The following is a 23,292-nucleotide window of genomic DNA, read 5'->3' as shown; positions in this document are numbered from 1 at the left end:
AAAGACTCTCCTGATCCACTAATTTCAGTCAATTTAGCTTCGTAAAGGTCAGCTTCGTGTTTCAGTCAAAGTTCTTGGCCTCCTTATTTATTTAGTACAAGAAAACGTATCAATGCTGTCGAGTCAACACAAAATTTAATGGTTTTGTGAAGTTTTTATGACGCTGAAACGACCGTTTGGCCAATCGGCACGAAGGCGGAAGTATTAAGGAGGGAGTTCTCTCACTCTTCTTCGCGTCTTTTGCTCTTTTTCGAAGGCGGGACCAGTTTAAACAGGGCGTATCCGCTGTCTGTTAACCAGGAAACATGTTCATGAGTGGTCCCTTCTTTAATTTAGTTTGACCAGTGTAGCATCTGACCGGAGCTGTAACAGCCGCCCGTGTGACTCATCTGGCTAACTGCGGCTCTGTCCATCAATGGCGAATTCAACCGCTGATACGGGTAAGTTTCCGAGTCTTTTTTCATCCTCATTTGCAGAGACGACGCGGCGCACATTCTTTGATAATTAACGTTTTTATGACATTTAACCCGTCTCCGGGAAAGTTTGATGTTAATTCAGACGCCCGTGTGTGATGTGGCAACCAGTCTGGAAAATGAACTCAACAGCCATGTAGGAAAGTTGTCAGAGTGACAGATGCCTCTCAGGGGATCATGAAGCTATGTGAAGGGAAGTGAGAGTATCTCATTTATAAAAGCCTGGCCTGGGTACAACTTTCCTTAATAGTAAAAAAAGGTTTTAATGGCTTACATTATCTCCTCACAAACTTGGACACTATTAATGTAGACATAGTAATGATTGATGTGTAATTGCGTCTAAAAAGTGCTCCCAATCATGAGTTTTTCTTGATTTCTTGACAGTAAATCTCAGCAGTTCACATCATTTCAGTCAAGACAGTTAAGTTTACTTTTCCCTAATAATTAAACCTTTTTAAAAGACATCTAAAGTCAGCTGTCGTGTTGATTTGAACTGCTGTAGATAAATTTAACTGTAGTTTATTACCCGGTTTAGTCATTTATGAAGCAGAGAAATGCCAAATTTTTATCGCTTTTGTCCATCCCATTGACCATAAAGGGTTATGGGTCCAGATTGTTGTGTTTTTAGGAATTACGATTTAGCTCTATGCCGTCCAAGATAGTAATTGGCAGATGAATAAATAATGCAAGTTCTCTGACTTTCAGCATTAATTTAAATTGTTTACTCAGCTTGGTTTCAGTAAGATTTAGTAAGACAGCCAAGCACACAGGCTGCTGACACTGAGAAGAAAACGCTGCTCTGATTGAGTGGTTTTACACTCCAACAAATCAATTTTCTGATTCCCAGAAGTATGTGGCTCTCTAAAGGCCAAGGCTGAATCCAAATACTCATTCATTGAACCGGTCATCCGGTACATTTGTTTAAAAACAGAGAAACGCTCGCGTAACGTGAGGCTGAGAAAAGACACCTGAAAACGCACTGCTCAAAACTTTATTTTTCGGATATTTTTCCTGGTTTTCCGCTCTTTGGATGCTTCTACCTGTCGTTGAACTGAAACTTTCGTGTCATACGCGTGTGATAAGACCTGTGCTGATGAGTCATAAGCACAGATAGCTTAAATTCAAGTGAGTCTTTGCAATTAAACAGATTTGTTTTGCATTAAACGCAACACTTTTGCAATTTCATGAGTGTGTGGAAATGGGAAACCACAAAGGCATTTTATCCTGCTGGTTTTCAGTGGTTAGCTGAAAGCGTGCAGTTGCAGCCTGTCAGATATGAATTCCTATTCATGTTTGAGGGCTGTGTGGGGTATTTTTGCTGCTATCCAGTAACTTTCAAAGGGCTTATCCTGTCTTGATGTGTGGAGTTCCTCTTTCTTTATACCATGCATCCTCTGGGGAAAACGGACGGTCTCTTTAAACACCCGACCAGAACATTAGCAGAGAGGATACTGTGGCCTAATGTGTAGGTGGTCATTGTTATAAAACTGAATGGAGTTAAGGGTCAGATTACGAGCTGAATGGAGCTAAGAGGTCAAAGTCTCTCGGCATTTTCTGCTCCTTTGTCTATAAACGGATGTTCTCAGACTACAACTAGCAGAGACATGATCGGTGAGGTGGGAACATATTCAAAAACTAAAATGAAACTGGGAATAATGCATCGTATTAGTCTTTAAACATGCAATCTGCTGCTTAGAGACATACTTTCTGTGTCCTGGGGGTTTCTGCTGGTGTCAGCGAGACGAAACATGGACATCCTCTTTTAAGTTTCGTGCTCATCAGGTTCAGCCTGTGGCGTTCAGCAGATGATCTCCAGTCTGTGCTGCACTCTGACCAAATACTCGATGTACGGGGGATTAGAAAAGCTCAAGTCTTTGAGGTTATATTGCCGAACGAGAAGAATTACACAAAGTGTAAGCGAGTATGTTTTGCAGAGATTGATTTGAAGTAATTTTGTGCTTGAGACTGTTCGGTATGAAATAACCTGCAGGCAGACAGAACTTCTCACCGGTAAATCCAAATGAAACTGCAGGAAATTGAAGCAGCTGTACGGTAACGCTGGCTTATTGATCTTGCGTGCCGCTCTGGGGGATATTTCAGCTCTTGTCACGATAGATGGAAACACTTCTTCCCATCTAGAGGTGGAGAGGGGGAGATTACTCCTTATCAGAGTAATTGCCGGTTTTGGTGAATCAAGTGATAAACTGTTCATCTTTTGTAGATTTTCCTCCGCTTGGAAAACAAGTTAAAGCCGTTCGGCTGAATGTGAGATATACCAGCTACAGTAATTTGTGCATCTGGTGCTCGATGAGCTGATTTTTCTTGTAGCCAGAGGCAGTTTGACCCAGTAAGAGTTTGTTTGACTCACCTAAAATCCAGAGAATCACATGGAACTGAGACGGAGGGTCGTGACGTCGTATGCTTCCTCTGTTTTGATTCAGCGTGTTTCTCACACTCTCATACCGAAGTTAAGGCCAAAACAGTTTTATTTATAAAGCGCCAAATTACAACAAGTGTCATCTCAGGGCTCTGGATACGATCCAATTTGTTGTAATGGAATCATAATTCAATTAAATCCAAAGCATTAAATTCTAAATTAGTCAAATTCGTATTTACAGAGCTAACAGATTGCATTGATATGATGCTCCTGTCCTGAGCGTGCACGAGGCGACTGTGGAAAGAAAAAACTCCCTTTTAACAGGAAGAAAGCTCTGGCAGAACCAGAACCAGGGAGGGTGGTCATCTGCCTGGACCGGGTGGGGGTCGAGGGGGCAGGAAAGAGGGGACAACAAGCACCATAACACCAGGGATACCCGCTGAGAAAGAGAAACACAAGCCAATGACGACAGTTATGTATGTGGAGAGTAAAGAGAGCAGAGGGAGGAGAGGTTCCCCAGCAGTCTGAGCCTATAGCAACATAATTATGGGATGTTTCAGGGTCACCTGAGCCAACTCGAACTATAAGCTTTCTCAAAAAGGAAAGTTTTAAGCCAAATCTTAAAGGTTGAGAGGGTGTCTGCTTCCTGAAACCAAAGTGGCAGCTGGTTACCGTAAAGAGAACTCCTTTTTATAGGTGGACGCCTCATTTTTCACCAGGAGTAGCATGTTGAAACTGTTTCTACTTGACTGAGTTAGCTGGATAATACTAAAGTATGGTCCATTAGTCAGTTGGAATTGTATGAACTGTTGGAGATGAGACGAGACCTGACCTTGTAAAAATGACCACCATTCAATCCAGCAATAAGAACGAGCATCGTCACTACCTTGCTTGCATCCCCCGTTGCTGTGTAAAGGAAGCCTAGTTACCACTGTCTCCATGACGATCATGAAATATTTTCACCCTGGATGGAGTTTTCATACCTTATTGGTTCACTGTTGCAGGCCGTTAAAGAAAAAAATTCCTTCTGATTGAACGTTTTACTATTTTTACACTAAATATTGATCCATCTTGTGCTTTTTTACTGGCACTTTGTCATAGTTCACTTATTCTGCATAAATGAGTAAGGACCACCTAAAACCAGGCCAAGACAGGTATGCTCACAAACACATGTAAAACATGATCAGACACCATTCGAGGCAAGTCTAAACGCATAGCTTGTTTCTCACGACTTTGCTTTAACCCTTAATCCTTCCACATCATGACCTGGAAGTTCAATTCTTTGAAATAACCTCTTATCTGAAGAAATAAGGGGATGCAAATGGATTTTTAACACCCTGAACTTTGGACGAACCACGTTGCTTTCACTGTGCCTGCAGCAGTGTAGGAAATACAAGTGTCCTCCTTTGATTTAGCTCAAAACAAACTCTGGTATATCTTGTTTTACAGGAATATTCAACATATTTTCACATTAGTTGTATTTTCGTGGTATTTACGTAATTTTATCATATCTAGAAGTTATCTTGTCGTACTAAAAACCACTGAAAAGGTTCAGTCAGAGGCTTCCTCAGCTCCTGGCACAAAAAGTAATTCCTTTCCACTACTATTTAGGCTTTTATGGTAACTTTATAATCACTTTGTGTCAATATCTTTTAATTGATTTAATTAGTTCTGCTTTTAATAGTTGATTTTGTTCAATCGTGTACATACTACGTTATTATAATTTCCTTTTAGATGATTAATAAACTGTTAATCGATAAGAATTGGCAACCACTTCCCTATTTTTCCTTGGCTGTAAGGTCATATTCGGTGCCATTATTTAGTCTGCCGGTAACTGAGCTGTGTCGATTTAAGGTCATCTATTTTTGGGTCGCACTGTGCGGGGTTTTAATTGGGGTGTAATCCAGTTCACTCTCGGTGGTTCTGTACATCTCGCTCTGGGCAATTGTTCCATTTAAATTCTGGTGTCAGAACTTGGTGTTAGTCTGTGATATTTACTGTCATTGTTGGTGAATCCCGACGCTCTCAGCTGGCAGAAATCCAATTGCCACCGATACATGTGACTCATCCTGTGTCTTCATATATTACTGCTAATTGAATGTCTTTGGGCTGGATCGTTGGTTGGATGAAACGACCGCCGTCTCAGGTTCTTGGAGGACGACTCGTCTGACTGACGCATGATTGACAGATTAAGGTAATAGACGGATGAATCCATGACGAAAACCACCTTTTAATTGAATCCTCACATTCGTTTAACAGCTCCAACACAGACCTGCCAGCCTGATGGTCTCTCTCACCCTGCATCGCTGTATAAATAAACACGATTGAATACGCGACACACCACCTGTCGTGTGGATGCGACTCTCTTGGCGCTCATGCAGGACTTCCACCATGGCACCTGCTGTGGTTGCTAAGAGATTTTCTTTTCTGAATCCCCTTTAATGACTCTCTTCAACCCATTTCCCAGTCGTTGTCCTCTCCTAAATGCTTTTTAATTCAGTCCTTTGTGAGTCGGTTTGAGAGGAAGCATAGGTCGTCACCATCGTCATATCTCAATGTAAGCGCATGGACACAGTTGGTCACCGGGAGGTCAGCGAGCAGACAATGTTCTGTGTGTTCAGCGTGATGCGGCGGCCAGCCGGGACAATGGAAGAGCAAAACACTCGTGAGCATCTGGGGGCATGTGGTGAGGTGTTCAGATGCCTCATACATGCCGTCGTTGCAGCACGGCAAGCGTCTCCAGGATTTTATTTAATTTTTCTGAGGCTGAAATGAGCTTTCTAACCGTGCCACTGTTTCTCTTTTGTGTTTTCTGACTTTTTCTGTGCTGTGCACACACTGATGTGGACAGGAATGCAGACAAAAGCCCTCTTGTGTCTTCTGCTGGAATGTGTCACGTGACGCTTCAACAACAGGAACCATGGGAGCGTTCGGCTTTCACTGACCACAGATCACGGCTTATCCTTTGACCTTGATATGACCTTATGTCCTAAATGAACTGTAGAAATGAGGAGTTATATGGATGGAAGACCAAAACAAACACTTGGAGCTTAAGAAATCATAGTTTTCCTACCCCGTTATGTGAAGTTTTTGTTGTTTTTAATGAAAGATACTCTCTGCTTGGAGCATGTTAGTCATTTCTAACTTTAACGGTACATCTTTGGCTCATTCTAGCTGCCAAGTAATATTGCTTTGGCTTCCGCTGAGCTGAGCTTGGTGCTTTGAGCACGTTGGTTGTTGTAGATTGAACAGCAAAGAGCATCCTGGATTGATGGTGTCGTTGGTGCTTATCTCAACGAGTTAACCCCTAATCTTCAGCTCAGCTAAAACTGCTGCTTCTTTTGGTTTGAAACCAGAGACAAAAAAAAAACGGTCAAACTCATTTAATTCATAATGAGAAGTAATAATGATGATTTTTGACTTTCAGAACTGTCTCTTGAGTTGTGTGAATTCTCAGAAGACTTTAGTCCATCTGAACGGGCAGAAAGCTCAGGCTGGAGTGGTACAAGTTTACGGTTCTTGCTGTTTAAAACCCCTCAGATATGACCTGCCCTGCCTTATGTAGGTGGGTTTGTGTGCTTTAGCGACTCAGAAGCACATGGGCCCGTGTCTTTGGCCCGCTGTGAACTCAAGAATAATAATAAGAGACACACAGACTTGATTCATCCGGCAGAGGAGCACGAAATCTCCGTCATGTTGTCGCTGACGGTGTTTGAATCTCTGTGAATTCATAACTGCTTTAATTGGTAACTTGCTTGTTCTCCCCTTTCGTTTCTTCATATTCTCCAGCGGGGCCAACAACGAACAATGGCGACATCAAAGGCAACCCAGACTACATTGCCTTCGTGCTGGTGCCGGCTTTCTTCCTTCTGGGCCTGTTGGGGGTGGTGATCTGCCACGTGTTGAAGAGCAAGGGCTACCGCTGCACCACCGCCCAGGATGATGAGGAGGAGTGTGTGGAAGAGGAGGGAGATGCTGAGCTGGGTGGAGGTAACGACATCTGGCCAAATAACAGGGGGATGGTTGCTTTGTTTGTTTGTTTGTTTGTTTATTGCCCAAAGTAAGTGACACAAGTATGATTATGACACTTGTTGCAGCCGTCATGAACTGTTTGTACAACACACACACGCCCAAGATCATCACTCAGTAACTAATAACTTAAATCTTACAAAACTGTCTGATAACCATTAGTCAGAATACAGATGTCGATGACGTTCTGTGACGGAGATCATCACGCGGTTACATAAGCTCCCGTTTAAAATGGCGTTTAATGTCACAAGGGGAGATACGGTTTTTGTTTCTTTATCTTTCTTTGTTTTACGGGAGTGCCGACGAACAATGTGCACGCCTCTCTCTCTGTAACACTCGTTAAAAACGGGAGCAGTGTGTACAATAAGGGCTTAGCGATGCCCTCCAACCTTTACCCCCACCCCACCCTCAACATGCAGCACAGCAGCCTTTTCTGTTCGAGTGTTAAAGGGAAACAGCGGTGGCTGTTTAAAGATGTTCTCTCCTGTCGGCTGTTTAAAGATGTTCTCTCCTGTCGGCTGTGACGGACGCTCCTATGAAGAAGTTGGATCTCCCTCCTGTGTTCTACTTCTTAGTCGACCGTACAGAAGCAACGCTGCGTATTCGTGTTAAAACGGATGACTGAACCTTAAAAAAACAAAGCAAAACATGACGTAGCTCCAAAGAAAACATGTTTGACACATCCTTCTTTTATTCACCTTTCGGTGTCTCTGGCTTCAACTGAGGAGCCCAAAAAACTGACTCCTTTAAACCCATTTTTCAGCTTCTATGAATAGCGTTACCACTTAAAATCCATTTTTAATGAACAATATAACACGAAATGGTCAGTTTTACAACAATAGGTTGGGGATCATGACCTTAATTCTTTCATTCTTTCCTTTTTTGGGAGTTTTTAAATGCTTTAATGTTGCAGAAAAAAGAATTTTGCCCTGACTACAGCACCTCTCATCACCTTCTGGCTGAAACGCTCTATTCAGTGGCCTTTATTTAGGATCTGACCACCACACAGACGTTATATTAGCAGCTTCGTATTATTTATATTATAAAGCAGCGTCCTCTGTGGGAGAGAATGACTCCCTTTCGTGTGGATTGTGGGTTTTTACGAATGAGAGGATGAGGAATTTTACTTGTGATCAGTAGTAAAAGTAACATTTGCTTAATATTGTGACACAGGTGGTTGGTTTTCCTTATTCCATTAAGCTGTGTGTTGCATATTAAAACAGGAAACTCACAATATGAATAATTTTAGACTTTAAATTAAACAGTTGCTGATGAAGACTGATCGTTTCCTCTTACTGTTAGATTCTGCTTTAAGGATGAACCTGTAGATTCATATTTTTCTCTGTCACTTTATCTATATGTCACAAGTTTAAGCTGAAATACTGAAGCTAATCTTATTCATCCAGCCTGTAAGACGACTTGTTTTGATGACAGTTGTGTTGTGGCTCATTATCTGCCTTCCTCAAAAAACAAACGACTCCTCTTTCACGCTTCAGTATCATTTTACTCAAGAAATGATTAATCAGGGAACATTTTCTGTTGCATTATTGATCATCTTTCCAGCTCTTACTGTTCTGTTAATGAGTTAATCAGTATTCATAGAAGCAGCAGCAGCAGGAAAACACAGGTTTAATTTTGAATCGCTGCCTTTTTGCACCTTTTTAACATGAAGCATTTGAATCTTTTCTCTTTGCTTCGACAGCAGCACACAAAGTGAAACCTTCTTATCTGGATAAACATTTATTTAACACCACATTCCTTCTGTCAAACTGCGATGCTGTTGCACAGAAACCACCGGATTTGTGGTAGTGCAAATTGAGGTCAGGGAGAAAAAAAGAAAAACAATAAGATCGCTGGATGTTTTCACCTGCCTTCGAGTATTTTCAGGCTTCGACTACATTCCTGGATCTAATGAGATTGCATGTGCCAAAAATAACCCGATGTGATGACCAACCACCTCCCTGTGAGGATTGTTCAGTTTGAAATGAACAGGATTTAAAAAAAACAATACTATAAACTCCCCCTGACAGGAGGTTATTTTAAGAAAAGCTGTTTTTAGTCTTTGTACAGATGAAGGAACTCCAGAACACCCCTGAGTTCAGAAAAGCTGAATTACAGTGTCAGGCTGCTATTGTCTGAGCTTTTCTTGTAGTGTCCTCGTCTAAATTTAGCCATATTCCTTTATTGAGAGGAAGCCCCTGTCACTTCAAGGTGTGGAGGCTCGTAAAAACCAGGAAGACATTCGGCAGTCGCAGTGCTCATGTTCTGAACTAACGAGGCGTGTTCAGTAAGGTGAGACTAACTAAATCTCAGCACAGCGCCGGGTCGAGTTCACCGCCGTCATAGGAGAGATTTGAGGTGAATTTGTGGTGTAACTCTGAAAGAGGCCAGGTTTGGCTGCTCTACTCCTCTTTCAGTCATGCTTGTGCTCAGAAATGTTGGCATCCACTGTGTTGGACAGCGGTTTGTCACGGGCCAGTGAAAAAAGAACTGCTGACACAACGCTTTGGTGCCTCTCTCACTAATCTGTGATCATGCACTGGACTCCTCGATGGTTTTCGACATATTTCACATTTCCCTCTTCTCCCTTGTGAACTAAAGCCTTGGAGTGGTCTATGGAGTCATTTTAAGTGGTAGTATGCCTCCATTTTCTGTTGGTTATCTGGGATTGGGTCAGTTTGAGCAGAGATCTCATACCTCTCCTTCCCCAGCGACATTGTGCCACTCTTTAGGGGGAACTTTGACGCATTTCTCAAGCCGGCCAAGAGACATTATGACTCCAGCGGGTCCTGGATCTGCCTGGAGGGCCTCCTCCCAGTGTGGACAAGCCTAAAACACCTCCCCCGAGAAGTTTCTGCAGACATTCTTACGTCATTACCAAATCAATTGAACTGTCTCCGTCCAATATGAAGGAACTGCGGCTTTACTCTAAACCACTGACCTTATCCCTAAGGCTGAGCTGAAGGCATCTATCAGAGGAGGCTCATTTCGGCCACTTGTTCATCCATTTTCTACACCCATTTAATCCAATTCATGGTCGAAATGGGGCTGGAGCCTAACTTAGATAGCATTGGGCAAAAGATGGGGTACACCCTGAGCCAGCTGCCAATCCATCATAATGTAGATTTAGAGGTAAATCAACAGCGTTTTCTTTGGGATTCTCTTCGCCATGACAAACCATAACGACGTCCATCGACATCACTGCAGTCTACACTCTGCCCCCCCCCCCACCTCATGCATCTTAACTCTGTAAGACAAGATCCCGACGTGTTAAATGGAGTACAGGTATCAGTTTCTATCAGTAACCGTGTTTCCGTTCACTGGCGAAGAAAATCTGAAGCCATCTTTTGAAAAGCGGCAGAAAATCAAATTAGACGTTTCTATCGTCTGCAAACAAACCAGGGTCACCAGAGAATGGGGGTGTGGCCTAAGATGCAACTGATCGTAATTCGATAGAAGAAGTAGTTCTGCCAGAAACTGGAGCTTTTACCTCAAAGAGAAGCCGCGGTGGACAACCAGAAGAGGGGAAAAAGGAGGGCGCTTTTCTTCAGGAATTTGTTTAATCTCTGGAATATCATACCATATCTGTGAAAACACCGGTCAGACGTGTTCGTGTATTATTTCCGCCTCAGAACAGAAACGGCTGCTGAGTCATGTCACTTTTATCTTTAGCTGGTCAGACAGGATTTGCTAAATTGTTTCCATGCATCTAAAACATATAAAGTCTTCTTTGAAATGGGCAAAAACCACCACACACGAGTGTATAATTTGTATAATGTGGAAGTTATTTAATTTTTTACAGTTTGAATTGAACTTTTCTTCCAAAGATGAATTAAAAGCGGTGTTGGAAACCTCACTAATGAGTCAGTGTAAACACCTGCCAGCGGCACAATAGTTGTTGGACCATGAAGGTTTTCTCTGCCTCTTTGTTTCCTCATTAAGCCCAACCCTGTCATGAGGCTTGTCAAAACCAAGCTTTTGTGTTGTGACCTCATCCGTTCAGTTCATCCCCTCTCACAGAGATCAGGTTTCCTCTCTGCTTGTTCCCCTCGCTCTGCTCTGCTTGACCCTCCACTCTGTTCGTGATCGTCCACAACGTACCAGCAGGGTCCAGAGAAAGCGATCGTTATGTTTATCAGCAGCCAGGAAAACCAGAGGAAGCAATCAACAGGAAACTCCAGGAAGTGAGAGGCTCATATGGGCGTGTGCTGCGTGGAGGTTTTGGTCAGCAGGGTTGAAATGCAGTTAATCATCGCAGTTTCTATGCATTTGTGCTCATCAGCACGAACTGAACGTCACCTAGTGTCAGAGTAGAGGACTGCTGACAGTTTCACCCTTTTACTCGTCGAGTATTTGCACTAAATAAACACGTATTGTGCGATTATCCCACAGGGGAGTAAAGGTGGTGCACCCAACACATATTTAAGATTTAAGCGGGACGTTTTCCGGTCAACAAACACCATAAGATGCCAAACAGAATGATTACACACAAAGCTTGCAGCTGTATCACAGTTACCTCAAACAGTCTTTGGTTAACTACTGAGATTTTTAAAAAGTGCCAACCAGCACTAAACAGCTTTAACAGCATGTTCTGCAGCAGCTGAAGTGTGACCGACTTTCACTGTCGATCTATGTCAGGGACGTTTTACATCTTGTGTTCACTTTAGATTGTTTTGCTCCATTCAAGTGAGAAAAAAACAAGCCAGATTCAAGCTTTAAGAACTTATAAAGAGACCAAAGAGAACATGACGACCACCATCCTCTGAGATATTTAGTGATACGCAGCAACGGCTCTGGATTAATGAAATTACACGCTCAAATCTCAGGAAACATGCAGTAAAATGCTCTGAATCTGTGTGGGTTTCCATTACTCCTCCAGTTAAACAGAAACAGAAGAGACTAATGTTATTAAGGCTCAATTAGCTTTAGCTGCACTGTTTGTGTCACTGATGGCCTGAACGACACGTAACATTTTCTTTACTTCCTTCTGTGAGAGAGATGATGCTGATGGGATTTCGACAGAGATTGGACACTTAACAGCACAACTTTCTGTGTTTCTTGTTCTTTCAGATTTGAACGACACCCTCAGTGACAACGACACAGTTGGACATATTGTCCACTACATCATGAAGAACGAAGGTGTGTTTCTAACAGGTTTCCTCACCTCCTGATGTGCATTTTTTTTGCTTCTCTTAGCACTGAAGGTTTCTGAACTTCTGATTGTCGTGGGACTTCCTTCTTCCCATGAATACACCCTGTTGTATGTGATGTGGGAAGGTATGTTTTCACACACTCGGCAGGAAGGAAGCGAGCGCTGGAGTCTGAGCTGTGATGTATGTTAGTCTGAGCGGCTCTTCTCAGAAAAGCTTGGCTCAGGAATCCAGGTTCTATTGGAAGTTCGTATCCAGAACAACTTCAGTGGAATTTAAAGACGGAAAGGTGGTTGATTATTATAGAATATTTCCTTTATTAGCAAAGACTGATATGGAAATAAGTCTTTCCGAGACTTTTTGTCTTAGTTGAATCATTAATATAAACGACTTCCTGTTTCACTTGAATCATCCAAGTGGAGTTTGATATCGGTGCCAAATGGTTACTTCACAAGTTGTTATGAAACAACATCTTTAAGGTCAAATTGAACAAATGTATTAACTTAAAACCTTCAATAATCAACTGAGCTGTAACGACTCATCGGCTACACTTAGGGGGGGGCGATATGGCAAAAATACCATATGATACGATTTAATATCGTCATATCGCCCTCCCCTAGCTACGCATTTACGGACGATAACGTTACTTGAACCCGTGTCGCTCGTTTTTCTGCTCCCGTCTGATCCCGTAAGACGTGGTATTAGTAGCTGCGCCGTCTAAGTCGTGTACAAAACTTCAGTTACACATCAAATCTTAAACTGGGAGCAAGTCAAAGGCAGAAGTTTGGAGTAGCACAAAGACGTTGCCGTAGCTGAGGGATGAGCGTGTTCGTTAGTTAGATTTATGGTCAGCGTTGGAATATCGCACCAGAAGAAGAAGAAAGGCTGCGATCTTCATCATGGATAGATACTTTATTGATCCCAAAGGTGCGTCTTGTATCACGGCGTCACGGAGACCTTCGAAGGCGGTACTTGCGTCCTCAAACACGTGCTCCTTGTTGAAGTTTCTGAATCCCCTTTAGGGAAATGCAGCCAGACTTTTGAAGGCTCAGCTTTAGACATGTCAACCTTGTACAAGACGTGTTATCTGCGGCTGTTAGCGATGAACAACGGAGGGAGGAAATTAACGAAATTTACGTTTTCGTTCGGTCACCAATTCCAACCCTGACTGACTAAGACCTGGTTAGATGTTCCACTTCAGGTCATTTCTGGCAGTTTCCCTAACCCTAACCCTTTTTTTTTTTATATATGCCTGCACATACTCAAGCTGTAAATTAAAGGAAATTAGGACAATTAAGGAGGAGGAGACCCTGATACTATATATTTTTATTATATTCATGGCTCAGTTTTCACCAACAGTAATGACTAAAAAATGGTATCCAAAAGTAGTTTGTGGAGTTTAAATTAGTGGTTTAAAATGCCACTTTTTCACCTCCTCGGTTACCTAATTGGGTGGAAATGTTCTTTAGATGTATTTTCGTTAAGTTTCTGGTGTAGAATTGATCACGTTTCCCAGTAAAAGTGCGTTTTAACTGCCATCATGCACTCAACATTATCTGCACGACACATGAAGGCAGCGCAGGCCGTCACTGTCCTGAGCTGTGGGCTGACTTTTCTGTCCCCTGGGCAGACTCATCACTGGTCTGTAAGAATAAAATTTTACGGGAGTCCTTCAGCTGTGACTCAGCCTCACGATGTCCGTCTGACACGCCGTGACTCAAGTCTAACACACCTGCAACAGAAACGGCTGATAAAGGTGAATAACACTGCTGCTTTTTAAAAAAGGAACTGGTCATCTTGGAAACCAGAGGCGATTGCTTCCTGTTCCATTTATATCAGCAACAGCATTTTGTCTTCGAAGAGGAGGAAGAATGGAGTTCAGTATGTGGAGTGCTTCATCAGTGGAGAAGTGAAACGCTGCCCTCTGCTGGTGATTATATTATTGCAGCTTTCTTCCTTTTACAATCTGTGGAATAAACTTCATGGAGTCCCGACACTTTGGGGATGTTCATTCATGCTTTTATTCTTTATTATTTGGCTGAAAACTAAACAAAAATGCAGAAAAGACATAAAACAGTCATGTTTAGTAGCTGAACGCCCTGGCTAAACCATAAAATTGTGGTTATTGAGGCAAAAGAGGAAAGATTATCACAGTTAGACATTTATCAGTTAAATATTGCTTTCTTCCAATCATTCACAGCCCACGACTGCTGCTCTTTAGCCCGCTGTTACCTTGTTTTCTTCTGGTTAACATTCCTGGATGCAAATCCCATTGTGAACATTTATATATTAGACTTGTGCAGGTATTTGTTGGTGATTTCATTGTTTTTTCCTCAAAGAAAATGATTCTTTAGAGTTTGAATCCCTTTAAAACTTGATTCCAACAGTTTATTTAGATTAAAAGTTTTATGATTAATTGAGCGAGTAAATTGGCTAATTTTCTGCCTTGGGGTCTGACTGCTCTTTAAGTTGCAGCAACTAAATAAATGTACTTTTTAATTAGTATGTTGAATCCTAATTAGTGCACCGGCTTCTCTGAACCTGCTGTCCTGCCATAAACCAGCTGGAAGAGAAAAGATACTCGCACAAATTCAAAAAAAGGTCATAAACCCCAAAATCAACCTTTAACCTTTCCACAGTTTGCTCTTATTTCTTCAAAAGTGTTATAATAATGACTTTATCAAAGGGGTGTTCTTCTAAAACTCCCTGTGATGAGGAGGGACGGACGGGCTTTAACTCGGATCTCTTCAGTATATTTACACGAAGTCGTGATGTGAAACTCTAACAGGAATCCTCTCTTATTTGCCTTTTTTTAATCTTTGTACACTGTGTGCTTGTTTTGACGTCGGTGAACGCATCAGGACTGATTTCGTCAGTGCTGCTGGTTCTGGTAACGCCACTTTGCCTGCAAGCAGAAGCTGGTAGTTGATGTGTGGGGGCGGTGTCGGGAAATCCAAAACATCATCTCCAAGCTCTAAATTTCTGACCATTAAACCGAAGTAAATTTTTTTGGGAGCACGTTTCCTCTGTGTGGACCAGCACACTCCCCCTGAGGCTGATGAAGTTCACAGATTGCGTCTGACGTGCCACTTAATTGCGTTAAAGATTTAATCGTTCTTAGCCATCTTTCAATAAGTGCTCTGCTTTTGAAGTCACTGGAGCATTGTCACTAATTCCCACCACAACTGTTATCTGTTCCCCCTCTTCTCTTCCATCTATAACTCTCTCTCTTCTTCCTCAGCAAACTCAGACGCTCTGAAAGCCATGGTTCATGAGAACAGCATCGATTCGGATGGGTAAGTGTCATCGTGTCCTCGTAAACATCAACTCCGTGTAAATAGAAAGGCTTTTTTAGGAGGCCACTTGTTGTATTCATGTCGTCCACCAGGGGGCGGTATAAGCCTCTTTGTCAGCCTGTGACTGAGCACGGAGCAGCACAGGAACACCCAAAGCAATCAGGCCACATTTCTCCTCTGATTTCTCTCCAGATTGGCAAGGTTTGATTGAGGGCGAGCGGCTGGAGACCGTTCACAAAATGCCGCTGTACCACACATCAGTGCATTGTGGGATTATCAAACCATGTTGAGTGCAGTAGCTGACATATTTTCTTCTTTGGTTCTTAGCTATAAATAAAAGGGGGACAAATGATATTTTCTAGATTTTAAAACTTTTTCAGCCTCCCCTCAGTGCTGAAACAATCAGCTGATTAATTTATTAGCAAGTTAGATGATTTAGATGATGGGATTTTTATTTATTTTTTCATTTATTGACTTTAAAAAACGTAATTGCATCTAATCGGGAAATTAAGTGATGATAAAACAAATCAGTCGTAGCTGGACAGCAGACCTGTAGGTTACACCTCGTACAAAAGCCAACGATTCTCACTAAGTGTTTAGACTAAAAAGCTTAAGAATGACTAATTTGTTAACTAATCTAAGCTGCAATCATTAGCATGATGGCTAGTTAGCTTTATCAGCTATGGAAGTACCTCTTGTGTCCATGGCCAACAAGGATTTTAATGTGGACTTTTTTGGGTTTTTTTGTTAAAAAAAAAGTTTCCCGAATACTGCTCCATCAGGGTTTCCTGAACTTTATTGGATTTCTTAAAGGGGACCAATATTATCTCATAACATTTTACAGTTAGTTGCCAGTTAGTCAGCCTAACCCACTGTAATCTTTTCATATCTGTAAAGAAAAAACATTGGAAAACTTTTTTTTTAAGTTCATGAAGTCATGCAAACTCTAAATCCTCTACTCCACATATTGCAATATTCTTGCTAATCTCTAATTTTCCTCTGGATTGGTGTGAAAATTGTGCATGAAACTAAGGAGAAATTGCTACTAAACAGTTGTTCCTACTTCTACGATCTTTTACAGAAGTCAAAAATGGTGTTCTGGACAAATTTGAACCTAAAATGGTGAAAACTGAGCGATGGGTGAAGCTGGGGATTTGTACGCGTTTTGGACCCGGCCTCTACGTAAAAATACAAACCCAGTTGGTAAGGCTGAGAGAAAGAAAATCCTATGACTTCAAATGGAAAGAAATCCACGACACAGACAAAAAATATTAGGCAAGTTGACCGATTTTAACGTTAACAGGGACAGAGTTTTTAGTCTGTTCTGAAGCTAACCAGCGTAATATTTTAGCTAGCTGTGGCAGATAAAACTGTTAATCTGTAATATATCAGCTCATAGTGTCTTAAAATACATTTCTTTAGAAAATTACCAAGAATAGTGATGAAATCTATGAATGTGAGAACTAAAATCTCCATTAACACAGCAATAGCAACCGAAACGGACACAACTCGGCTCCTGTTCAGGTGTTAGCTGCAGCTTTAGCTTGCGTCAGGCTCCGCAAATGGCAAAAAAAAATCTACAGGCACGAATTTAGGCCTGAGTGGGCTAATATTTCAAATCAAATGCTGCCTGCTTGTCACTATAAAATAAATAAATGATAATAACTGGAGCTGACTCAAACTGGACGGTTGGAGTCGACTTCCTGCTGTTCGTCCTCGTAGATGAGATGAAGCTCGGCAGATGAACACATCGGAAGAGGAGGTGCTTGTGACATTAGAGGAGTCAAAGTAAATTGAGTTAACGGCGTACTGTGCGTTTTTTTTCCGCCCATCTTTACACTGCTTCCATCTTCCCGACTCCATATTGTTCTGGATGGAAAGCAGTTGTTCTCTTTTATTTGGTAACCGCCTGGATAAATAGTGGGAGTGTTGCATCTAATGCTCAGCCACATTCGATGGCCACGAAGTGTAAAAAAATGAGTGAAGAATATCACACACTTCCCTTATCTTCCTCCACATATTTCCATCCCTTGTTTCCTTCTCTGTTTTCTCTCTGTTCAAATGGCCCCCTGCTCCACTCCCTCTTTCTTTGGCTGTTTCGTTCCATATCTTTCTCTCTCTCTGCCAGGATGGGCAGCCTGCCAATGGATCACTTAGAGATGGTGGATAGGGAAGGAGAGGGGCATCGGTTGGGGTGATTTATGGGATACATGGGGGCAGACAAGACGGACTGGGAGGAGGAAAAGAGAACTGGAGAGTGACTGTAGTGTGGCTATCTTCGTCTCCAGATTCTCCTCTTAACTTCGACCCAGCAGCTCCCACCTTTTTCTCATCAAACTCATGTTTCATACCTCCACTCATGACGGGTCCTAACTACACCTGCCCTTAACGAATATTTATGTAAATAATCTGCTTCCATCACATGAATACAATTCTTTTTGCTTTGGCATTTTTCTTGGAGCTCGTTATTTGATATTTAAGTAGCCCACACTGCCATCTGCTGGCGGCTTCAGTGTGTTGCAAAGGTTTTAAGTTTTCATTCGTATTTGTGTTGTATTTCATGGAAAAACGCAGATAATCACTCTTTGAAACAAGCTGCCGCTCTCTGTTTACCGTTAAAAGTTGCGAGATTCTTTCTTCTTTTTTTATTGTCTTGGAATAATTTTAAAAAGCACGGATTTGATAAAAATCATGAAAACAATCGCTTTATTTCTTTCTTGTTCTTTATAAAAAGTTTTCCAGGTATTTACGTGACTATGGCCCTTTCCTCACATACTCCACATTAATGGAAGTATTGATGGCTGGACAGTGGGACGGAGACATCTTTAGACCTATTGATCATGTTTTTATCAACTCTTACCGACACAGACAGCAGCTGCCGATCTATAATGTTAAGTGTGTCGAACGCTGGCCTTCAAACACATGGATGGTGGGTAAAACTGAGCCTTTAGGTTTCAGGTTTTTAGAACAAGGGGAAAAACAGGAGCATTAAGTTCAATATTTTACATGGTGACATGTGAAGCTTTACTAAATTACTCGGGTTTTAATTATCAGTGTGTGAAATGAGGGGAAATATTTAGATTTATTTACAATATTTTAGTCTAAAATGACCCTGTTGTCTCTTCTTCTTCTGATGCTTCCTGAGGACAAAAAACGAACTCCTTTACACCAAGCCTTTCCTTTTACATGGAATATGTATTAATGTACTTTAAGTTTCATGTTCATTTCAGCTTGTAGAAACACTGTTTGTGTTTGGGTTGATCTCCTCGGTCGTGGAGTTGCTCTCAAAAAAAAAAAAACTGCAAGGAAAGCAAAAAGATTTTAAATTGTCCTCAATTTAAAATCTCGACACATTTTTGAGGCAAACCCTTTACGAAAGTGGAGATTATCGGTATGTGTGGTGATATTATTTTGGTTCTTATTGCAGTGTAATTATGACGTTTAAGTGCTCCAAAATTAAATGTGCTACGATTTATTTTTTTTCCCTTCAAAGATCATCAATAAGCGGTTGTTTGCACAGAGCTCGTCAGTAATTGCTTAGAGGTCTGATTTATTAGGCTTTAATAAAGGAAGCTCTGAAGAACTAAATACGATTAGACTTCCTCTGTAAACTAATTATTATAGTGAATTTGTGAAAATGTTTTTTTCTTTATGCAGACAGCTGGGTTTAAAGTATCCATCTTTGTGTCTTTAAACGAGCTCTAATTTCTGGTTCTTTCTCTCCAGGCCTCCGCTCACGCCCACCTCCGTGGGCCCTTCGACTCCTCCGTTGACCCCCGTGTCACCGGGGGCCCCTCCGGGAGCAGCCAAGCACACCTGCAATCACCTGCACACCATAGGGGGACCCGGCGGCCACAAGAATATCTGCACTCGCTGCAGCCAGAAGAAATGGCCGCTTATGAGGAAGCTGTCGGCCCGCAAGCCCGAGCAGCGCCGCAGTCACCATGGAGAGGTCACGGTCCTGTCTGTGGGCAGGTGCGTGAGTCTGAGGGATGAAAGCAGAGTTCACCGTCTTACCTTTTCTCAGGCTCTTCCCGTACAGTGGAGTCTGGATCAGCAGAGGTTAATTAAAGCCGTGTTTGCCCCTGAGGCGTCTCAGTCATGAGTCCGTGCACTTTGCTGACAAATCAAACATTAACTCTGAATAATCACCAATGAAAAATCCTCAATTAATTACACAGGCCGAGTGCATTTTGACACCAGACTGCTGATCTGGAAAATGAACAAGCAGATGGTTAGTTTGAAGCCTGGGAAAACAGAGGCTTCAGTGGTACAAGCGCCGTTAAAGTTACACCAACAAGGAGAGGCGCCCACTGAAGTTAAAGTGACAGGAACAGGAAACTGCAGCCCTCAGCCTCACCGATGAGTCGTTTAGTCCCAAAATGGTCCACCACTATCCTTCCAGGTTTTAATGATGAATTGGACAGTTTTTAACCCATTTTCAATAGTTTCAATGATCTCTTTAGTCTGAAACTTAATGTGTCCGGACAGGCGGTGAATTACGGGACTCATGTTTCCTTCGTAACTTTTCTAAAATGGCGATCAAGCTTTTGTGCTTCCACAAGGCAGCTTCTGTTCCCAGTCGACCCATGAAGTGTGAAATGTTGCCGCCCCGTGTTTGCAAGCAGTTTTAGACCAAAATAACCCGTCAGGAGTTAATCTCCGACAGCGCGTTATCGTTATAAAACCCGTTTTAAGGTAAACGGCAGTCTCTATGTGCCTGGAAAGCGTCTCGTTGCCGTCACAGAGCGAGTGTTTCTCCTGTTCAGTTTCCTGCAGCGAGCTGATTGGGATGCAGAGAGGCTGCTTTTCATTTCCACTGTCGGATGACGGAGGGTCAGCATGACCAGGATACGAATATTAATCTGCTGATTTGATTAAAGCTGTGGCTGTGTGTGGGTGGATGAGTGTAATTTTTAAATGAGCTGGAGGTGTTGGGAGTGTGTTTGTGCAGAGGCAGATGTCAGTAGTGGCACCAAAGTAATATAAATACACTATTTACAAAGGTCAGTAGGAGTCGAACCCATCGGCTGACCTCACCGACTGTATTTCTCTGTATTTAACCAGCAGAGCCTCCCACGTAAGAACAGGAGCTTTTTTTAATGATTCACCAAAACAGCCAGGCTGGAAAAAGGATTTTAAAACTTTCTTTCTTTGCTGTTCTTAGGTTTCGTGTGACAAAGTGTGAGAAAACAGCCAGGGAGCGGCGGACTCTGCTCATAACGGACTCTAACGGGAGCCTCCCGTCAACACCCACAGAGGTGGAACCCCGCGACCGAACGGCGTCCGAGTCCCAACAGGTTTGTGGGCTCAAAACTTCAGCCGTTTGTGTCTTTCATCTTTATCGTACCCCCGGCCGAGTAAACCTAACAAAGCTTTTCGTGTGCCTAAACCTAACCAACCAGACAGTTGATGAGAATTAAAGTAAAGTTCGAAATGCACTTCTTAACCTCTTAACCCACAATCATGTGGCAAATCCACATAATCTGTATGAAATCCAGCTTTCACGTTACAAAGCGTTCTGCCAGGAATGGACACCTGCACATATTTGTTTTTGTATCGAGGCGTCAAGTAAAATACATAAAAGCCGACTATCTGTATTTTTATATTTAAATAGAGTTCTTTTCATTTTGTTTGTCTGACATCTGATCTCAAGCCTTCACCTTTTCTGATGTGTGGTGAACACTAAGTGTGAACTGGTCTTTTTGTGTTTGGATTGATAATCCAGTGTTTGGTCAACCTTCTGTGTGACAGCTGTTGTAAAATAAGTGGAAAATCAGTTGTAAGTGACTTAAAACGTGCTGACACAGCAGTTTGATGACTGTAATGTTCCCTCTTTTAGCTTCTGTGACACCAGAAGACGCCTTTCTTCCCCAGGTGCACTTGGCGGGAGATTTTACTCAACCTCCCATCACGGTTTTTGTCGTGGTTCGTTTCAGATGTTTCTCTGTCAGGGATGAAAAAAGTCTGTTATCTGAGAGATTTCACTCTTTGTTTCAGACTGTAAGACACGTCTGTTTAGCTTCATCAGGCTTCACTGAATCAACAACCAAACCAAATTTGTTTTAGGGTGGAAAAACATGGCGCTCATTAACATCCGTGTTTTCTCCACTTCTTACTGTTAGCTCCCATGTTGACTTTCAGCTTTCTCACGCAGGCTGTTTGAGGATGTAAAATGCCCACAAAGATAAACAAACTGCACCGTGGAACAATGATCTGGGCACAGTTTGACTCGTTATTTCCTCTCAACAGGAGCAGAAAGAAAACTTGGACAAGGAGAATCGGTAGTAATCCAGGTAACTCGTCATGATTTTCATCAGACGTTTGAGTGTCTGTTTTCTCAGATCTGCCTGTTTCTGACTTTTCTTTCTGAACTTTACAGCTGTCCAAAGAGGGAGCAGAAGCAACATCTGGACACTTTTTAAACCCAAACGAGAACATTGAAACATCAGGGCAGGGAGGGCGCATGGACCCAGGAAGCATCCCTCTTCATTGTTGCTCCACAGGGAGTGAAAAGTGCTGCTGCTGATGGTCGTTATACAAGCCGAGGGGGGAGAAGGCGTGTCTGTGTTACATCTTCTCTAATTCCCCCTGTAGTTTCACAGCAGTGCCTTGCTCAGTGGCGTAAAAGCAGGGCAGCTGCTTGGTGCCATCATGGAAGCTTGAACTGGGGCTTTCCCAGTAAATATGTTCTTATTACTCACAATGACGTGTGTACATATGTTTTTATAAGTGGAGGTTTTTTGTTTTTGTATGTCACTACTTTAATTTATGGAACTACCCAACGCAGCGACCACGTCGCCAGGAAGTAGACCGGAGCATCGGCAGATGTGATAAAAGCTGTCGCGTCCTTAAATGGTGCGAGCGTGATGTCAAAGCGGGATGAGTAGTGGTCCTGGCATTGCCTCTTAACAACCTGACCGTCTTGTTTATTTTAATGTTCTGTCATCAGTCTGACCTCAATAAAGAACTTTAGTCGAACAACAAAGCGGCTTCAGTATTAAGAGACTGGCTACTCTCTGGCGTGACATATTGGAGTCGTTTCTGACTTTGTCGTTGTACATTCCTGTCTTTTTCACTCAGTTTGCATCTCTACCACCATGTTCAGCCGCTCATGGTGTGCCTTCACAGTTTCGTAGAGCTGATGAGAGTAAAAGCGAGCAGAATTGTTACTGGATTTCCAATTTAAAAAAATAAAAACAAAAATACTGATCTGTGCAGCTGAACCCTGACATTTATTCTGGGTTTATGGTTGTTTTCCTGTTGATTAACCAAAAAATCTACTTGGTAACAAAATGCATTTCGTTCATTTTATATGAGCTGATTCGTGGGCCGTCTTCGATGTTTTGGGTCAAATATTTTTCGAAGCATCAAAGCAGAATTTTATGATATCGTGAACCTTAACCTGCTGACTTCCTGATGGTGTGTTGACAGATTGAACATCGGTTGAAAACAGGAAAAGCTGCTTGTTGTAATTTCGCCTCAGTTTATCACAGAATGAGCAAAGGATTCGAGCCTTTTTATATTTCTAACAAACTGTGCCTTTGTGTGTTCTTGTTGAGGTCGGTTAACGCCAAGAGCTCCAACGTGTTTACAGTGCGAACAAAAGCAAAAAGATTTCCATTTTCTCAATTAAAGACACCGTAATTTCCTCTTGAAGGAAAGTTACGGCAATTTTTCTCCTGTTTATATGCATTTGTTGATGCTTGTAGGGTTGTTTTTCAAAACTGGATATATACATGGTTTTCATGCAAAGAACAATGCAGGTACGCCAGCAAGATGTAGTTTCTATGAAATCGTGAACAATTTTTCAATCTAAATAGAATTACAAATCCTTAAATGAGCAGAATTTGATCTCTTTGACAGCAGGAAACAGTCACTGCTTGTTTCTTTAAAGATAATTTCTTGGATCAAGATCCAGATTAAACAATAACATTTTAGCCTCAAGATTAAATTCAAGTTCAAAA

General features: G+C 42.0%; 1 protein-coding gene across 1 annotated transcript; it reads left to right on the top strand.

Annotated features, from left to right (window-relative positions):
* Nucleotides 1-286: 286 nt before the first annotated feature.
* Nucleotides 287-23,292, top strand: rell1 (RELT like 1). Its single transcript, XM_072376612.1, has 8 exons — nucleotides 287-440; nucleotides 6,640-6,840; nucleotides 11,950-12,018; nucleotides 15,271-15,325; nucleotides 19,052-19,300; nucleotides 20,493-20,625; nucleotides 21,578-21,621; nucleotides 21,708-23,292. Exons 1-7 carry the CDS (start codon nucleotides 416-418, stop codon nucleotides 21,611-21,613), a joined length of 768 nt encoding a protein of 255 aa, XP_072232713.1. The 5' UTR covers nucleotides 287-415; the 3' UTR covers nucleotides 21,614-21,621; nucleotides 21,708-23,292.

This window comes from Leuresthes tenuis, unplaced genomic scaffold (assembly GCF_036924035.1).
Source record: "Leuresthes tenuis unplaced genomic scaffold, fLeuTen1.0.hap1 SCAF_22, whole genome shotgun sequence".
Classification (NCBI taxonomy): domain Eukaryota; kingdom Metazoa; phylum Chordata; class Actinopteri; order Atheriniformes; family Atherinopsidae; genus Leuresthes; species Leuresthes tenuis.
The sequence above is the reverse complement of the archived record's forward strand: the minus strand, read 5'-3'. Positions and strand labels throughout refer to the sequence as shown.